This window comes from Drosophila eugracilis, unplaced genomic scaffold (assembly GCF_018153835.1).
Source record: "Drosophila eugracilis isolate 14026-0451.02 unplaced genomic scaffold, ASM1815383v1 contig_90, whole genome shotgun sequence".
NCBI classification, from domain to species: domain Eukaryota; kingdom Metazoa; phylum Arthropoda; class Insecta; order Diptera; family Drosophilidae; genus Drosophila; species Drosophila eugracilis.
The window spans coordinates 1763001-1779426 of NW_024573812.1; the positions used below are offsets into that span (position 1 = coordinate 1763001).

General features: G+C 39.1%; 5 protein-coding genes across 5 annotated transcripts; 3 read left to right on the plus strand and 2 right to left on the minus strand.

The window, feature by feature from the left end:
* Positions 1–1958: 1958 nt before the first annotated feature.
* Positions 1959–6056, minus strand: LOC108106218. The gene is made up of 3 exons (XM_017213143.1): positions 6006–6056; positions 2266–2452; positions 1959–2207 (listed from the first exon to the last, which is right to left on the minus strand). Exons 1-3 carry the CDS (start codon positions 6054–6056, stop codon positions 1990–1992), a joined length of 456 nt encoding a protein of 151 aa, XP_017068632.1. The 3' UTR covers positions 1959–1989.
* Positions 6057–8915: 2859 nt separating this feature from the next.
* On the minus strand, positions 8916–11044 carry LOC108106251 (Golgi pH regulator). Its single transcript, XM_017213216.1, has 7 exons — positions 10833–11044; positions 10502–10772; positions 10221–10446; positions 9971–10155; positions 9731–9912; positions 9487–9672; positions 8916–9434 (listed from the first exon to the last, which is right to left on the minus strand). The coding sequence occupies exons 1-7, from the start codon at positions 10872–10874 to the stop codon at positions 9159–9161; spliced, it is 1368 nt and encodes a 455-aa protein (XP_017068705.1). The 5' UTR covers positions 10875–11044; the 3' UTR covers positions 8916–9158.
* Positions 11045–11354: 310 nt separating this feature from the next.
* LOC108106780 (nischarin) lies at positions 11355–14304 on the plus strand. Its single transcript, XM_017214021.1, has 4 exons — positions 11355–11661; positions 11726–11959; positions 12866–13745; positions 13808–14304. The coding sequence occupies exons 1-4, from the start codon at positions 11446–11448 to the stop codon at positions 13951–13953; spliced, it is 1476 nt and encodes a 491-aa protein (XP_017069510.1). The 5' UTR covers positions 11355–11445; the 3' UTR covers positions 13954–14304.
* LOC108106781 (ankyrin repeat and LEM domain-containing protein 1) lies at positions 11989–12853 on the plus strand. The gene has a single exon (XM_017214023.1). It carries the CDS (start codon positions 12019–12021, stop codon positions 12796–12798), a length of 780 nt encoding a protein of 259 aa, XP_017069512.1. The 5' UTR covers positions 11989–12018; the 3' UTR covers positions 12799–12853.
* A 189-nt stretch (positions 14305–14493) lies between the features above and the next one.
* On the plus strand, positions 14494–16290 carry LOC108106217. The gene has a single exon (XM_017213142.1). It carries the CDS (start codon positions 14494–14496, stop codon positions 16288–16290), a length of 1797 nt encoding a protein of 598 aa, XP_017068631.1.
* The last annotated feature ends 136 nt before the right edge of the window (positions 16291–16426 follow it).

The following is a 16426-nucleotide window of genomic DNA, read 5'->3' on the forward strand; positions in this document are numbered from 1 at the left end:
GTAAGTCCCGGGCACTTGAGACGTCAGAGGACCAGTAAAGGGACTTTCCAGCGCATTATCCTTTTGCGCCAATGTTTACTGTTTTGCAAGCGTACAGAGTCAAAGGCAACAAATATTTGAGTTTCTGCACCTCTCTCCCTGTCTCAAAGGAGATGATGTGAAACATGGCCAAGCGGAAAATTCTCAGTAAAATTCAACGTCTCCCCCTGTTCAAATCCGCAGAGAGTGCATCATCAAAATTGTTTGGCTGCAAGTATAGGTGTGACTTTCAAATTGAACTTGCCACCGAAAAGGACACACACAGAGATAGCGCGAGAAATTTGCATTCCATTTCATGGTGCATGTCAATTGGGACATCTCTATCTCTCTCTGGTGGCTCTCTCTCTCACCACGTGGATGGTATAAAGTGCTCCGGAGCATTCAGTTAACTGCTGTTCTTTTTTTTTTTGCGGCATTGCTTCACGGTTCGCAAATATTTCACCCGTTGAATTTATGCGTGCTAAAACAGAGATGGCGAGAGAGAAGCCATGCGGCTTGGTGGTGCAACATGGCGAATGCGCAATTTATGAGGCTTTCAAAACAAAGCGTTGTGTAAGTGAACAGCAACAGTGAACAGAGGACCTGAAATGGAGCAATCGCTGGTGCATTGAGTGCCCTGAAAGGGAAACAAATGTCAATTTAATAGCAGTTTACAACGCGCCTTTGACGAGCACTAAATTTATTGCAGCCAACCCACTTTATTTGTGTTGGAAAAGAGCAAAAAAGTTAGAGAAGGTTTAATGTTTTTATTTTTTTCTCATAAAATCCTCACCCACAATTCCTTCCAGTCACTGCTCCTGCAAATTTATCGCACATTTGCACTAACACTCACACACACACACACACACATCAACTTTCCATTTCTAAAAACCTCTTTTGCGCGGTGACAGCCACCAGCAGGCATTGCCACCAAATCCGTGCCAAATAAGCAACGGCATCCAATCGCCATCACCGGATGCTATGCCCTCAACACTCCACTCCGCATACCGCATCCTATATCTCCATCTGCTTTAGCTGCTAAAGTTCGCACCTTTTGTGCAGATTTCAACCACGAAATACGCCATGGAGACGCAGAATCCTGGCCAACTCCGAGTGTTTCTAAAATACGTAATGGTTATGGTTATCGCTGCACAGTTACTGCCACTTTCAGTGTGTAAATGTGTCTGCAATCGGCGTCTCTTAAACTTACTTTTACTAACTTTTTTACTATGTCTTGATTAGTATCACTTTTTAATTGTTTAAAAGTTCTTTGGTTGAAAAATAGTTATGTACTAGCATGGCTAAGGTGTTTTTGGTAGGAACTAAACACGAAATGATAATTTACTATAGTCCAGCAACAGATTTTATACCTGAAATGCAAACTAGCTGAAAGGTCAACAAAGTTTATGGCTATAACTCTAAACCTTTTGAATAGTAAACTATGTTTCTCATTAATTTCCATAAAATCTAAATAAAAACTTTGAACTACCAAAGGACAGAGAAATGTTTTGATAAAATGAATATCATGTATGTGGCCAAGTGACACAAAATGTTGATTATTTTTATAACTATGTGGAAAAATTGTAAAAAGCAGACCTACCCTCTTAAATCGAATGTGTTTATTCAGAAAAAGTTTACTTCAAGGTTGAAAAAACATATTATTTTGGTATATCCGCATTAATAGATATACAAAATCATTATTACTAAAGTTTTATATTCAGCAAAACAGTTATCATCAGTTTAATAGGCGGCAGGCCAATTGTCTTGTCTGCAGGCTTGTAATTCCTTGGCCAAGTGCCATGACATTCTCGTCCTTCTACATAACTGCTGCCTGTAAACAAGTTGCTTTCTATCGTTTTTCCTTCCCCTATGTTTTCCACATTGATTGCTGAGACTCATTATGACAACTGGCTGCTAATTTTGCCCTGGGCTGTTTAGTGTTCTTTATTTTTTCAGTTTGTTTTATATATTTTAAGCAGGTTTAATATAAATTTCACCAAGTGAATCCAGACTATTTTTATCCTTTGGGACTATCTTGACACAAGATTTGTCCAGCATTTCAAAATTTCTGGGACAAATTATGATTGTTTCGTTTTTAGTCGTTTTTTCAGGTTTTTGGGGATAATAACCAGTTATAACTTTATCTATCCTGAAGCATTCTTTCTTCGTTGGAATGTAGTACTGACCCCCTAATAATTTTGGTTAAAAAGATAATATTAAATGATATTAAATATTGATATTACTTACTTGGACATATGATTAGTGGAGGCTTGGTCGGTGCTGGTACGCATTTTCGTCTTCTCGGATTTATAACATAACCTTCTTTACATACCTGACCCCAAATGAGGTCAAGTAGACCCACGACGAGAAGGAAACAAATAAAGATTAGCTTCATCAAAAATCCGAAATTTAAATGAAGTTTGTGTTTGACAATCTGATGATATTTATACTAAGAAAATTTGTATTAGATATGCTGATTTTTGCTGGCACAGAAAAAATAAATCAATTTTAAATGGATTTATGAATTTTTTCAAAACAAAAGATAACTAATAATGTGTAATACCATTACAGATTTTTGTTATAACCCATGTAACTTCATTATCTATATCAAAGACATGTTCCTATATAACCCCTAAACAACGAAAATCGACATTGAATATAGTATAACTTCATCAAGGAAGAACTGTCAATCATAGTTTTTCCCAGCTACGCCCACAACAAATTGTATGTCATTTTATTTAATTATCGGGTGGAATGAGGCCACATATGTAGATATGTAATCGGATTGGAAAGGGTGGGTGGATGTCCCCAGGGAGGTCTTCGTTTTGCATTCGGTCAGGTATCTACCCGTCTGTAATTACTTTCACTCAAACCAGAACGAAACGGGGCGGTAAATTTAATTTACCGCTCTATTATCCAATTTGCACACGGCAGACGGAAATTCACAGATAATAATAATAAAACTAAAGCGAGGAAATACAAAAAACAAAATGGAAAAATCGATGTACATTCAAGAATTTTTCATGCACACGTACTCCCGTTTGCGGATATTTTGACAGGCAATCTTGATTATATTTTGTTGCACACAGCAGCTCGCTCGTTTATATTTGTTTTTGCTTTTTTTTTATGTGCCGCCTGAATGCATAAATGTAATGAAAATTTGTGTTCTTTCAGTGGTTATATTGACTGGTCAGCAAACAATTCGCACACACAATTGTTGTTTGTTTTCCATTCATTGCGAAGTTAGCTAAAAATAAACTGACATTCAATGATTAATGAAAAGTCTTAAGGGAAGACCCTTAGACGTACCCTTTTCCACCTTCAATATATCAGGCACTGCTTGAACTTTATAAGAGTTTTGATTGAGGCACAAATTGTTGGCCATTTTGTATTTCGATCTAAGAGCATCGAAAACAAGTCGATAAAGGGTTGTATGAGGAAATCCCCAAAAGGTTTTTCAACACAATTGCCCAGAAGTTTTGCTTTGTTTTGCAAAGAGAAACCCAACTCAACCCAACGAAATGGCATTTAATTTTTCATATTTTTTTGCCTCCTTTTCATTTGTCTGGAAATCCTTTTATTTCCGTAAATGTTATAAATTATGTTTATGCTTTGTGGGCTCTGCCGGGATTAACCTAAAAATTAGTTGTCATTACTTTTAATAGTCTCGCCTCACCTTTTTTTTTTATAGTTATTAATGTTGCATGCCTTAATGGGCTCTTTGGGTTCATTAGGTCTGATAGGATTGGGTCCCCATTGTCTAACTATCGCATTGAAGTTATATTTTATACACTCTTTTGTCATTGTATACCACTGTCTGGCCAATGGGCATTGTACTGTACCCACCAATGGCTTTGGAAAATCATAATCAATAATACACAATCATTGGAGAAAGTTCCATTTTCCAGTTTATGTGTCCCACTTGTCGCAACTTATTGATTGGTCAAGGTTTGGGTTTTTAGGCTCCCAGGCAATTGTCACAGAACTGCCAAGTTCATTCGATCCAGAGGGAGCAGTCCGAAGGGAAAATGACAAATTACTGCGCCACCACACCTGTGGCAATCGAAGAAGGTAAAATGAAAATTTAGCCACGAACACGTTTGCTGGCCACAGGCCCAATATACTGATTGAAATCTATGATAAAATTGGGTTCTGTGTTAGGTTTTTAATGGATTCTTAACAAGTTGAATTTGGTTTAAGCCTTATAGCACACATATTTGTACAAAAAATTGTAGAATAATTCATAAAATTTGAACATTTGGGTATATAACAGAAACTTTTCAAACTAAAAAACCGACTTTTACCCCTTGAAAAGCCTTGAAATTATATAATTCATGTGCTCAACTTTAAAGTTTCCAAAACAACGCCCCTTAGGCCTTCTGATGGCTGCTTCGTGCTTCACATTTTACCATAATGCCCAACACAGTTGACAATTTAAACAAAAAGTCGTGCGTCAACGGGGCGTATACATGATATTCGCCAAAAATAAACTTTTCTTTGTGTTTAAGCAAACTTCAGTTTTAAAATGTTGCCAGTCAAAGTGTACTTTCAAAATAACGATAGATAAAGAAACCCCTTACAACAAAAAAAAAATTATATTTATTTTTCTCTTTTTTAGGCCTTCTTGGAGATGCCAAAATCCCTTCAATAGGCAAAGTTTAACAAATCTAAGCCTTTAAGACTTTTCTTGTCTCTTCAGAGATTCCTAATCTTCACGGAATTCGTATATAAACACCTTTGCAGTGAGAAAACAACTTAAATACCGCTTAATGGGCCTCAGTCAGGCCCGACGAAAGTCAATTCAATTTGCATAATTTCCATATTAATAGCACTGGATGGCCCCACAAAAGAGATACAAAACTCAAACGATGGAAGTGTCACTCTTTCTCTGTTTCATTCCCCATCTCTGTCTGTTTCGCTGGCATCCTGATTGTATCCTGAATATCCTTCTCGCTCAATGGACCATCGTGTAGCCAGAGGTTCACACAGACGGAAGGACACAGCCGCTGTTTATGACAGCTGTGATTGAGGCCATCATTGACAGCGTTAGCTGTTCGCTGGAAATGGCCAGTTGGCGGTACAATCACAATCGCATGGGTTGTCCTTCCGTTAATGGAAAAATGCCTGCAATTGTCCAGTACGAGAAATTAGTGGTTACATGGAGAAAAATGTGTAGTTCAAAGGTGAGTGGCTTGAGTTCCTCAACTGTTTTAGGAAACTAGTTACCTAGAAATCGATTTATGTATATCAAAACATTTCTACAATAAATAATCTTTTACTTATTTTTTACTTTCCTCAGTTAAAATGGCTTGAAAAGACTCTAAAATATTAAAAAATATCATGACATCTCAGCTCGATATCTCTATTTCACAGATACTCCTAAGCGAAAAATCTCTGAGATGTCTCGCCATGTCCTACGCTCTAGAAGATGGCTTTTGAGCCCCGTCTAATAAGGTGACAAATTGGGATGGAAATCATAAATCCACACAGATAGCTGAGCAGCAGCACCTACATTGTGCTCGCTGGGAGGGTAATAAAGCAATCTGTGGAATATCGGGTCGACAAACTACTTGGCACTCCGTTGCTCCACAACCAGGACAATCTTGCTGGTGCAGCCAGAGGTGCTGACACACAGCTCCACCTATGACAAACATGTCTTATCAACATTTATGGCACTTTTATGAGACCCTGGCAGACTCACGTGCCCGTTAAACTTTGGCGTGAGTTCTGCGAAAAAGCATTGGAGCGCAAAATGGAGCAATAATCCTGGCAAAGTTTCCAGGTGAAAATGCGAGGCTGAAAGGAGTCCACATGCATAACAAATAGCTCGCACTGCAGCTTACTCGTTAATTTCACACGCTGAGTCCTTTTCATTTCGTATGTTTAATTTTTCCGGCCATTAAATTATTACCTTGCCATATATCTATATATATATAATATATATATATATATGTGCCCTAGTCCGATTTAACCTTCGACCAACTCACCTTGTTTATAGCATCAACAGCCTCATGATTATCCATGATGATGGCGCACATCTGAGTTCTGATTGGTATAAAAAAGTGCTATGTTTCACATAGCCATCAAGGCTGGGCAGCAAAAAACGTTAATACATTTCCAGAGAAACAGGGTGACTTTCCTGGAAAACTCATTCTAAGTAAATATATAAAGGCTTAGGCTAATTAGAAATTCCTATAATTTGCCTATATTTACTTGTAGGCCGGTACCTATATACCCCTTAAATCCCATTAAATATTAACAACTAGATTACCCTGTTTAACTGCCAATTTCAATTGCACCGCTATCATTTCTCATGGCCGGGAAACGTTGCAGGAGCTTTAAATATTTGATAGAGCAAATAATTTGATTGCGAATCGGCACAGGGCAGAGGTATTTTGTAGTCTGATTTAAGAATATCACAACCAGGTAGGTATTCCATTCCACTGGCCTAATGAACTGTATATTGCTATCTATATAAGGGCCTCTTTTAATTTCCTCTGTGGACTTCTGACTGACCATTCGCGTCCTACGGGCATTTATGGCTTTCATCTGGTAATCAATGTAATAATTGCCAAGTGCTTTGATTACCGTACTGTTGCATCATTTTCGTTCGCCTGAATCGTAGCTTTAATTATGTGGAGCCCTCCACTAATGAGTCGCCCAGCTCGTCGATGGGAATGGTTCCTAATTAGTTGGTTTGGTTGCTAGGTGGGAACTCTCCAAACGCAGGCAATCGACGAAGTTAAATGGACCAAAGCGAAGGCAAAAGGTTAACGGATGGCCAACGATGGTCATTAAGCCAGATCCATTTGGTTGCGGATGAAGAAAAAAATATCTGATCGAGCTAATGTTATACCGACCAATCATGGCCACTAAAATTTCTATTTAGGATTTCCCTTTCTAATTAAGTTGTTGGTGAACATTCCTGAAAATTAAGCTGGTTTGTTGCTATTTATTAAATTTTCTATAGGAAAATGCTAATAACTAATAAGCTAAACCTAATAAGTCTTCCTTATTATACTTACTTACTTTCGTTTTGCATAATATAGTTTTTTTCGTATTCATGAAATCATTTATATCCCCACCTGATTTAAGGAGCTTTAAATCCCCCACGTGCTATTATCCCAGGCACATTTATCTCACGGGGAATCGTATGTAAATCTAACTGAAGACCTATTGCATAACTTGTCACAAATTCGTCGGCAATCTGAACAAATGCCGCCTGCTTATGCTAATGTCTTTCTCGTGTCCCGAGGCGAGACTCAGACAGATAACCGCAGTCACAAACGCCTGTTGTTACCTTAAGCGAAACTGAAACTGAGTGTCAGGCGTCGCGAAACTGACGCAATGCAAGACAAAAGGTCAAATGTCAAGCAGGAAATATGCTAAATATGCATAGGGCCTTCAAGAGATACGTGAAAAGGGATAGAGGAAATGTGGATTTTGTTTGCTAAACAACAAACCTAAGACCAAACCTTAAGCCAAACTATATGTTTTCTGTCAATAAGATGAGGTAGATATACCATAAGCTTAGAAAAGGATGTGGGAACTGGGTAGAACTTAGACTCCAGTGACAACCGAAGGTGCAAACAAGGAAACTAATTGAATTTATGCTAATTAGCAAACCGTGACTGGGGCATGAAGCGTTAATTATGGCAGCCTCGACATACGGGGCGTATACGTAATGTAAATGAAATTCTAATCAATTGCTTGGCAAATTTGCATAATGGCCATGAAGCAATGGCCCAGGCCGAGCAAGTGGAGCAGGCCAACACGCATTATCAATCACTAATCGATGAAATCGATAAGGTTAAAAGTAAACACGCAAAAGGGTGGAAAGTTGAGCCCCATTTCCCAGCCCCCGACTATTTCCTGTCTAATTAGGCAAAGCGTTGTCTCTACTCCGTGTGTTTAGTTACCAATTCAATGGGCTTCCAGCTGATTGATTCGCCGCCATATATTGCGCTTTTGAGTGCAGTTTTTGGGTCCGCAACCTTCTCGTCTATTTTTCCCGTCCTCTCTTTGTCGCCCTGTGGGAACCCTTCAATCATTTTTATTTCATGATTTATTCATCTAGACACTCGAAATGCTTTTCGTTCGGTTGGATCTGCGGCAGCCGCAACATTTTAATGGCATTTTTAGCCAGCAAAGTGCGCACATGGTTATATCCTTATCTGACGGCTTGGGGAACGGGAACAGTTGCCAATTTTTATTTTTTCTGTGCTGTAACATCGCGTTTTTGGGACTTTTAAAAAGTTGCCCATCTTTAATTGTAATTGCAATTTTATGTTGTCGTTTTTTCTTGTCCCTTAAGAGCCCTCAGCAGTGGGCAATGGAATTGAGTTTTTAAGAAATTCTTTTTAAAGAGGCCTCAGGTGTTTGTTAGAAGCATATACTAAAGAGGGTTCTTTTTTTTAAAAGTTAGACAACATTTTTTAGGAAGTAATATTTTTTAATGGGAAAACTACTTACACATTTGTAAGGCAAATACTTATGTCAACGCCTAAAGGGAAACATTATTTAAAAACAATATTTACATTAACTATTTGTGGTACACAAATTTTCTACCCGTCCTAAACTAACCCATTAGAACTTCCCTCTCTAAACTTACCCCCACCAAGTTATCCAACAATTCCTTACATTTCAACTCAAGAAGCTACAGATAAATTTATTTAGCAATGGGAACATTGGAATTGAAAGTACCGTAGTAATTTTAAGCGCTCAAATGTTAAGACGTGACTCACTCAAAAGTGAGCTAACCTTGCCACAGCAGGCAACTGGTAACCGTAACCTAAAGACCTATATTAGGCAAAATGAAAAGCTTTATTTTTAAGCTTTTAACCAGGATGCTCAAGCTCTGGTAAAAAACCCCATATTTTAAAAGGGGGAAATCGTGCTTTACTTTTCTAGAGATAAACAGTTCGTTGCTTTATTTCACTTAAATAAACATATGTAACTTTGATTTTTGTGCATCGTTATACAGTTAATTATCTTATTCTGCATAAAATATATATACACACTGGTATATACACAGATTTACATAACTTAAAGCTTGCGATAATTAGGCTAACTGATTCTAAATCGATTCTGCTTATCCTAAAAGAGGAGCTGCATAGCACCCCCAAGCTATAAAGCTTAAATCAACGCAGATCGGAATCGTCGACGCGAACTGGCTTGCGAGAAAGATAAAGAACAATGATGGTGGTCAAGGCGCTGACCAGGAATATAACGTCGAACCAACGATGATAGAAGTTGAAGTGCAGATTTCCCAGCACCTCGGTGATGATCACACGATATTCAGCAGGCATGTTCATTCGCATCAGCAGCACCGATGAACAGAAATACATACCCATAATCTGGCCCAAAATTAGCACGATGATGTTGCTCGACTTACTCGATGAAATGCGGTAAAAGAACTACAAAAAGGTAAACTAAGCTTGGAAAACTGATATTAATTTGCAAACATACCTTTGTGAGCGTCAGCAACAAGCCCCTAATCGAGGTGACTACAATACAGCCAACGAGGAGAAATGATATATGCTGATTCCAAAAAGCGAAGTCTATGTCAAAGCCACACCAATGAATGGCAATCTCTAGGCCACGTGTCACTGGGTCCTTTCGGCCCACTCTATCGAAGATGATGTTGATACAACACTAAAAAGTAATATTATTAATGAAGAAAAAACCCCTTTTTTTAATATGTAAGACCTACCATAAATATCTTATAGACGCAATAAACACTAAAAAAGTGGCCCAGAACATTGAAGTACTTTCCCTTAAGTGTTTGAGACCATCTTTGGCGTTCTTCCATGTTTTTCAAGGAACTTAGTTCCAAGAAAACAGAGCGCAACAGCTCCTCCAAGCCATAAACTTCCTGTTTTAATTGATTTATATCTGAAAATATACAACTTATAAAAGGAAATTTGTTTTAAGGAATAGCAGCTTCAACAACCTTCGCCGTTGTTCGTATTGCGTTGGACTGCTGACGTTAGCATATCCCAAATTCTGGGTTTGGCAGGGTGCAGTTTGTTGTGATTATAGACGGCCAATGCAATTCTGCGTTTCTTGGCCGTCAACATGTCCACCGTCAAAGCCAAGCGTCGCTCGAAGCAGATGATGTCATTCCGAGACACTGGCCTGCCAAAAAAGAGAAATGATTGCACGTCACACAAAGATAAGCGGAATTTAAGCAATTCGATTACTTGATGAAGTAGGCCATGCTGGTGTAGGGATAGTTGACGGCACCAAAGCCAGATAGAATGGCCATTACGGTTACACCAATTACACTTATCCGGGAAACGCCCTGTTCGATCGTAAATATGCCGTGGGAGGCACTCAACAATGGAAAGGGCTCACCAATCCGCCAAAGACCATAGAGAAAGATGAACCAGCAGAATGTTGTTAGAATTCTGACCCATCTATCGGAAACTAAGAAGAAAAAGTCTAATTAAACATGAACAAAAATATAAAAAAGTTTACTTACAAAAGGAAATGCTGTGTATCACAGAATAACAAATATAAATGGGTATCACAGCCGTTGTCATCAGGAGTAGCAACGTGAGACCCAGTCGCCAATGGAAGTACCTCGAACTGGACTCCAGAACGTCGATGATTTCAAATATGATCAACTCAAACATGGTTATGGATAAGGCGAATGTGGATGAAAAGATCAATTGAACGGATATGTGGCGTATCTCATAATGCTTGAAGAGTTCCTTGTTGAAAAACAGCCAGCCGCCGGCGAAGAATATCATCTGCAATCAAGTAAATGGAGTTATTCCATTTCAAATGGCTAAATTAAGACTCCCACTTGCCTGCGACACAAATACGATCACACAGTCGCCAAGGAAGGCCATCTTAAGGCCTTGTCTTCCTTCAGCTCGGATATGTCAATTACTTTTTCGCCTGCCTGGTCACTGGCATTGTTTATTTAAATTAATTAACTCAAATAACAACTGTTCTAAGAACTGAAAATGCCAACAAGCAAATATAAACAAAAAAGCCGTATGCCTATGAATCGATATTTCGATAGGAAGGCTTGTTTATATACTAAAAATACTATTTGGTATTTAATTAAGACGTTGGAAAGTGCTGACACTTTAGCTTGTTTGTTATTATTGTTAAATAGTCTTTTGAATATGTGGGTAAATTAAACATTTTAAATATTTTCAGACTATTTTTAAATATATTTTTAGAATCTCGTATCTTAAAGTTTTGTAATTTATTTTGACTTAGCCAAATGAAAGCTTATGCATTCGGCTATAGCCATTTTTGACTGTTTGAGAAAATCAAACTCTTGTCTACAAATGAATAATGTGGCAGCACTCCTAGCAAAACGGGCTGATTGGACAATGTTTATCAAATGATTACCTGCTGGATGCGGGTCCAGATGCTTGACAAAATCTCAGGGAAGTGGAAAGGACAGCGATGGCTTGTTATTATCGCCAGCACGAGGACACTGCGGTGACGGTACCGAAATTCACGAACGAGAACTCCAGCGGCGGTGTAACCTACTACGACATCAAGGTGCGAGTGGGCAAAGTGGAATGGGTGGTAGAGCGGCGCTATCGGGATTTTGCGAATCTACACGAAAAGCTGGTGGGAGAGATATCTATTAGTAAGAAGCTGCTTCCACCGAAAAAGGTACGCCCCCAAAGAATATGTAGATCTATATTATAAATAAATGTGAATAATCTTCTATTTTCAGCTGGTCGGCAATAAACAGCCCTCGTTTTTGGAACAGCGGCGTGAACAGTTGGAAACTTATCTTCAGGAACTTCTTATTTATTTCCGAACGGAATTGCCGCGGGTTCTGGCCGAGTTCCTGGACTTTAACAAGTACGACATCATTTACCTTCTGCAGGATCTTGCCAAGCTTTTTAATGAAAGTGGTGATGCCCTGCTCAGCTCTAAGAAGGAGTACAATCTTTCAGCCCTAGAGGTGAGTTGGAAATATCAGTGTTTTCTTTGAGTTTCTTGTTAACGTTCCTACACTGAAAGATGTCTAAATTATTAGTATTTGTTTTAAGACTAAAAAGCCCATTGCAGCTTAGAAATATTCTAAATAACCTTCTCACGGCAAGAGGCATTAACTATTCCCTGGGTACTCTTCACAAACATCACACTAACTTCTCTGCAGAGCTGGAAAAGACCATCCAATCTGAAACCAATTTTAAGAATATCTGTCACCTTAAGAAGTATGTCCGAAAGCATACTAAATGGCATCGAGAAAATGACTGTACCAATCTGCATTACTTCAACTATTTGCTGCTAGATCCTCGAGTAACAAATAACTTGAGGGAGCGAGCCAGTAGCCTTCATCTGATGGATGTTTGGTACACCTTCCTAAGAGCAATTTTCTATGTTGGAAAAGGAAAAGCTAACCGTCCCTATGTTCATTTAAAAAGAGCACATAAATTGCTGAATGAAACTAATAGCATAACGTTAGCCAAGGACCCGAAATTGGCCCTAATAGTATCCATCTGGAGGGCTAAACGTGGAATCTTACTAATGCGTGCTTTTCGAAGAATTTCGTCACCAGATGCGGAAACTCGTGAGGCATCTATTATTGATGCTCTCGGTATGAATCACTTGACCAACCGGCGATTGGGTGTTTATTGTGGTCAAGCTCGAAGTAGTTTATCCAATAAAGAGCGAAAGTATTTAGGAATAGCTCTGCTTTACAAACTAATGCAGAAGTTTCTTGAGACTGAAGAGAGGGAACTTTATCCTTTACCGAATACCAAAAGTGTTGACTTCAAGGTTGCAATGGAAGCTTAATTGAACTTAAAATATATATATACTTAGTAAATTTTGTAAAATTTTGGTTTGTATTTCCCTTTTACAGGTCTTTGCTATTAGTGAGCGGCTAAGTCTTCCCTGTCCGCCGAGTCAGGATCGCGGTGGAAAATTTGACTTCTCGCATGTGCTGGACTTTTGCACACAACTTGTGGCTTTAGTGGTCACTCCAGTCAAAGACAATGGAAGCTATGTCCAGGACTACAATACGGTAGATGTGCCTATCGGTCGAAGTAATATCATTCCGAATAGACTAAAATTCAATCTTAATGCCTTTCGCAATCTCAAGACGCTAAAGTTCTCGGCGTTGTCCACGGAAAACATTGTGGACATTGAGCTTCTGAAGCCAACTCTCCTGACAATCTGTGTCCATAACACAACCATACAGAATATAAATCAAGTGTTGCTTTGCGACAATCTGCACAAGCATTGCGATGTACCAAGTCTACTGCCAGAGGAAATTATTGCATCCTCCTCCGGTTCAAGTTCCTCCACTTCTAATGGTAGTGCATTGGTTAGTGCGGACGCGTGGCAGGAGATAACCGAATTGGATTTGACAGGCAATCTTCTGACCCAGATAGATAGCAGTGTAAGAACAGCTCCAAAGCTAAAGCGCCTAATCCTCGAGCAGAATCGAATACGGACCGTCCAAAATCTTGCCGAGCTTCCTCAACTCCAGTTGCTTTCGCTGTCGGGAAACCTAATATCAGAGTGCGTCGATTGGCATTTGACGATGGGAAATCTTGTCACTTTAAAGCTGGCTCAAAATAAAATCAAGACCCTAAGCGGCCTGCGAAAGCTGCTTTCACTGGTCAACCTGGATCTGAGTTCCAATCAAATCGAAGAGCTCGATGAAGTTGATTATGTTGCCAACCTTCCTCTTTTGGAAACTCTTCGGCTTACTGGAAACCCACTAGCAGGCAGTGTTGGTAAGTTTTAACATTTATTTAAAAATTCTACAGTTTTTAAATACAATTTTATAACCACACAGACTATCGCTCCCGTGTCTTGGCTCGATTTCACGAACGCGCTGCTGAAATATCTCTGGACAATGAACCTGGTAATCAGCAGGAGCTAGATACTGCTTTGGTTTTGTCAGCTCTATTGCAATCAAAGCAGCGACAGCAGCAGAAATGATCCTTGTCTCACCGAAAGGTTCTCTATTCCATTACTTCAAATATCTCTAGAAAATTTTAAACCTTATAAATCTCAACGTATTATTGGTTGACTTTTCTTCCGTCATGCCACAAATAACAAATTTTTCAATGTAAAGGTTGTGGACTTTTAACAATTTAAAAATTTTTTGTACTATTATATTCCAATGTTTAGCCGTAAAAATTATTTATTTTATGTGTTTCATATGTTTAAAACGATTTCTGTAAAACTTTCAATATGTTTATATTTTATGTCCACCCGATGTGCAATAATTCAATGCTCACCTCGAAACAAATAGTTAAGTCAATAAACTAAATTATACATCCTGACAAATATAGGTTCTTTAATAGACAAATTTGTTAACATCCTTAGTTAGTATTGTAATACCGCAATTATTCCTCGCTTCTGATGATTGATAAGGATATGGGCAATCTAGCCTGATTATACTTAATCATTTCAATTATAGCCGTCCATATAAGTCTTATGCATGTGTTCCGAGAAATCACAGCATTACCAACCACCATGCGCAAAGTTCTAGTATTTCTTTTGATATTTACTATTCGGGAACAGTTGAAACTCGTCCGAGGTGGTCATAATATGACACTGGTCAGATCCGTGTTGACAGTAATCCGTAGCAGGGAGAATTGGAAAAACACTCCCATCTTTATGGGGGGCAATACGAATTCGGATGAGTTAAATAGCCTGATGTTTTGGCTTCAACATTCAATGGAAGTAACTTGTCACACGGTGGACACATCTACTCCGGCCCATAAGGAATATCCACTGGGTCACTATAACATAATTGCAAATAATTCAGTCTGTTTATTATTCTGCCACAGCACCCAGGAAATGATATGGTTTAATTTGAATAAGGGTCTTCGAAGATTGCGACGTATGCGGCTAATTGTCGTTTTACCCAACAAACGAAGTGGATCTTATAATGCTATAATGGCCATATTCAAGAAGCTATGGCATTTTCAGTTCTTGAACGTAATTGTTCTTCACAGGGATATGATCTACTCTTATAATCCTTATCCAGTAATATGTTTCTCTAAGGTGGACCTAGCCTCTTATCCGCTTTTTCCGCCATATACACGAAATTTCCAGGGCTATGAGGTGTCCACTCCCGTGGAGAATGATATTCCTCGAGTTTTTTTTGTGCGAGATCTGAAAACTGGATGCAATCAAATCAGAGGATTTGGATATCGGACATTCGTGGAATATTTACATCGCCATAATGCCACGTTGCGTGTGAGTAATCCCCACCAGGACCATGCTACCACCAGTAGTGTGAATATGGGAAGGATAATGCAGGAGATAATGGACGGTCAATTAGAAATCTCTTTGCATCCATATGTTGATGTGCCTGAGACTATGGGAGATCATAGCTATCCGTTGCTGGTGGCTTCCAATTGCCTAATAGTTCCGGTCAGGAATGAAATACCCCGTCACATGTATCTAATGCTGCCTCTAAACCAATCGAGCTGGTTACTTCTGCTTGGTTCTGTAATCTATATTAGTGGAGTTCTCTACTGGATTCAACCTGGACGTGAACATCGCACCTGGGAACAAAGGATTGGATTTAACATTCTGGAAAGCGTCAGTCGAATAATTTATATCTGTTCTCCCTCAAGGGTATATACCCCATCGCTGAGGTATTTTATAGTTTCAATACAGCTCACGATACTGGGATTCGTGGTAACCAACCTCTACAGCATACAGCTAGGCAGTTTCTTTACTACTTTGGTAGTCGGCAAACAAGTTGACAGCATGGAAGACCTTATCGAGCAAAAGCAAAAAATTCTAGTCAAACACTACGAAGTCAGCACGTTGTTGCGCCACGTTGAACCACATTTGGTGGACGGTGTAGCTCGTCTTTTAGTGGGCGTCAATGCCAGTGAACAGGTGACTGCTCTTCTGGGATTTAATCGTAGCTATGCTTATCCCTTCACCCTGGAGAGATGGGAGTTTTTCTCTCTCCAACAGCAATACGCCTTCAAACCAATCTTTAGGTTCTCATCAGCATGCCTGGGATCCCCGATTATAGGTTATCCGATGAGGAGTGACTCCCATCTACAAAGGTCCATCAACATATTCATCATGCAGATCCAGGCTGCAGGACTGTTACAGCACTGGTTCGTATCTGACTTTAATGATGCCTTGCGTGCTGGTTACGTCAGACTTCTGGACAACGTCCTTGGTTTTCATTCCTTGGATATTGATTCTTTGCGCCTGGGATGGGCAGTTCTTGGATGTGGCTGGCTATTGTCCGGCTTGATTTTTCTCTGCGAACGCTGGAGGTTTTACCATCGTCCCTAAATTGGTTCACGATAAATATCATAATTACAAATATTTATGTCTCACCTGTCAATAAAATATTTTGAGCTTTCTATGGTTTCTGCTATTTTCCAATTACTGCAATTGGGGTTATTATGTATATTAAGGCCACTAAACG

Excerpts from the sequence above, each read along its gene's own strand:
- LOC108106218 (XM_017213143.1), bottom strand. The coding sequence starts at position 6,056 with ATGTGCGCCATCATCATGGATAATCATGAGGCTGTTGATGCTATAAAC. Across the intron at positions 2,453-6,005 it reads CTGTTGATGCTATAAACAAG|ATTGTCAAACACAAACTTCA; the intron begins GTGAGTTGGTCG and ends AAATATCATCAG. Across the intron at positions 2,208-2,265 it reads TCCACTAATCATATGTCCAA|GGGGTCAGTACTACATTCCA; the intron begins GTAAGTAATATC and ends CAAAATTATTAG.
- LOC108106251 (XM_017213216.1), bottom strand. The coding sequence starts at position 10,874 with ATGGCCTTCCTTGGCGACTGTGTGATCGTATTTGTGTCGCAG. Across the intron at positions 10,447-10,501 it reads GATACACAGCATTTCCTTTT|TTTCCGATAGATGGGTCAGA; the intron begins GTAAGTAAACTT and ends TTTTCTTCTTAG. Across the intron at positions 9,435-9,486 it reads TGTTGCTGACGCTCACAAAG|TTCTTTTACCGCATTTCATC; the intron begins GTATGTTTGCAA and ends ACCTTTTTGTAG.
- LOC108106780 (XM_017214021.1), top strand. The coding sequence starts at position 11,446 with ATGGCTTGTTATTATCGCCAGCACGAGGACACTGCGGTGACGGTACCG. Across the intron at positions 11,960-12,865 it reads ACAATCTTTCAGCCCTAGAG|GTCTTTGCTATTAGTGAGCG; the intron begins GTGAGTTGGAAA and ends TCCCTTTTACAG. Across the intron at positions 13,746-13,807 it reads CCCACTAGCAGGCAGTGTTG|ACTATCGCTCCCGTGTCTTG; the intron begins GTAAGTTTTAAC and ends ATAACCACACAG.
- LOC108106781 (XM_017214023.1), top strand. The coding sequence starts at position 12,019 with ATGTCTAAATTATTAGTATTTGTTTTAAGACTAAAAAGCCCATTGCAG.
- LOC108106217 (XM_017213142.1), top strand. The coding sequence starts at position 14,494 with ATGCGCAAAGTTCTAGTATTTCTTTTGATATTTACTATTCGGGAACAG.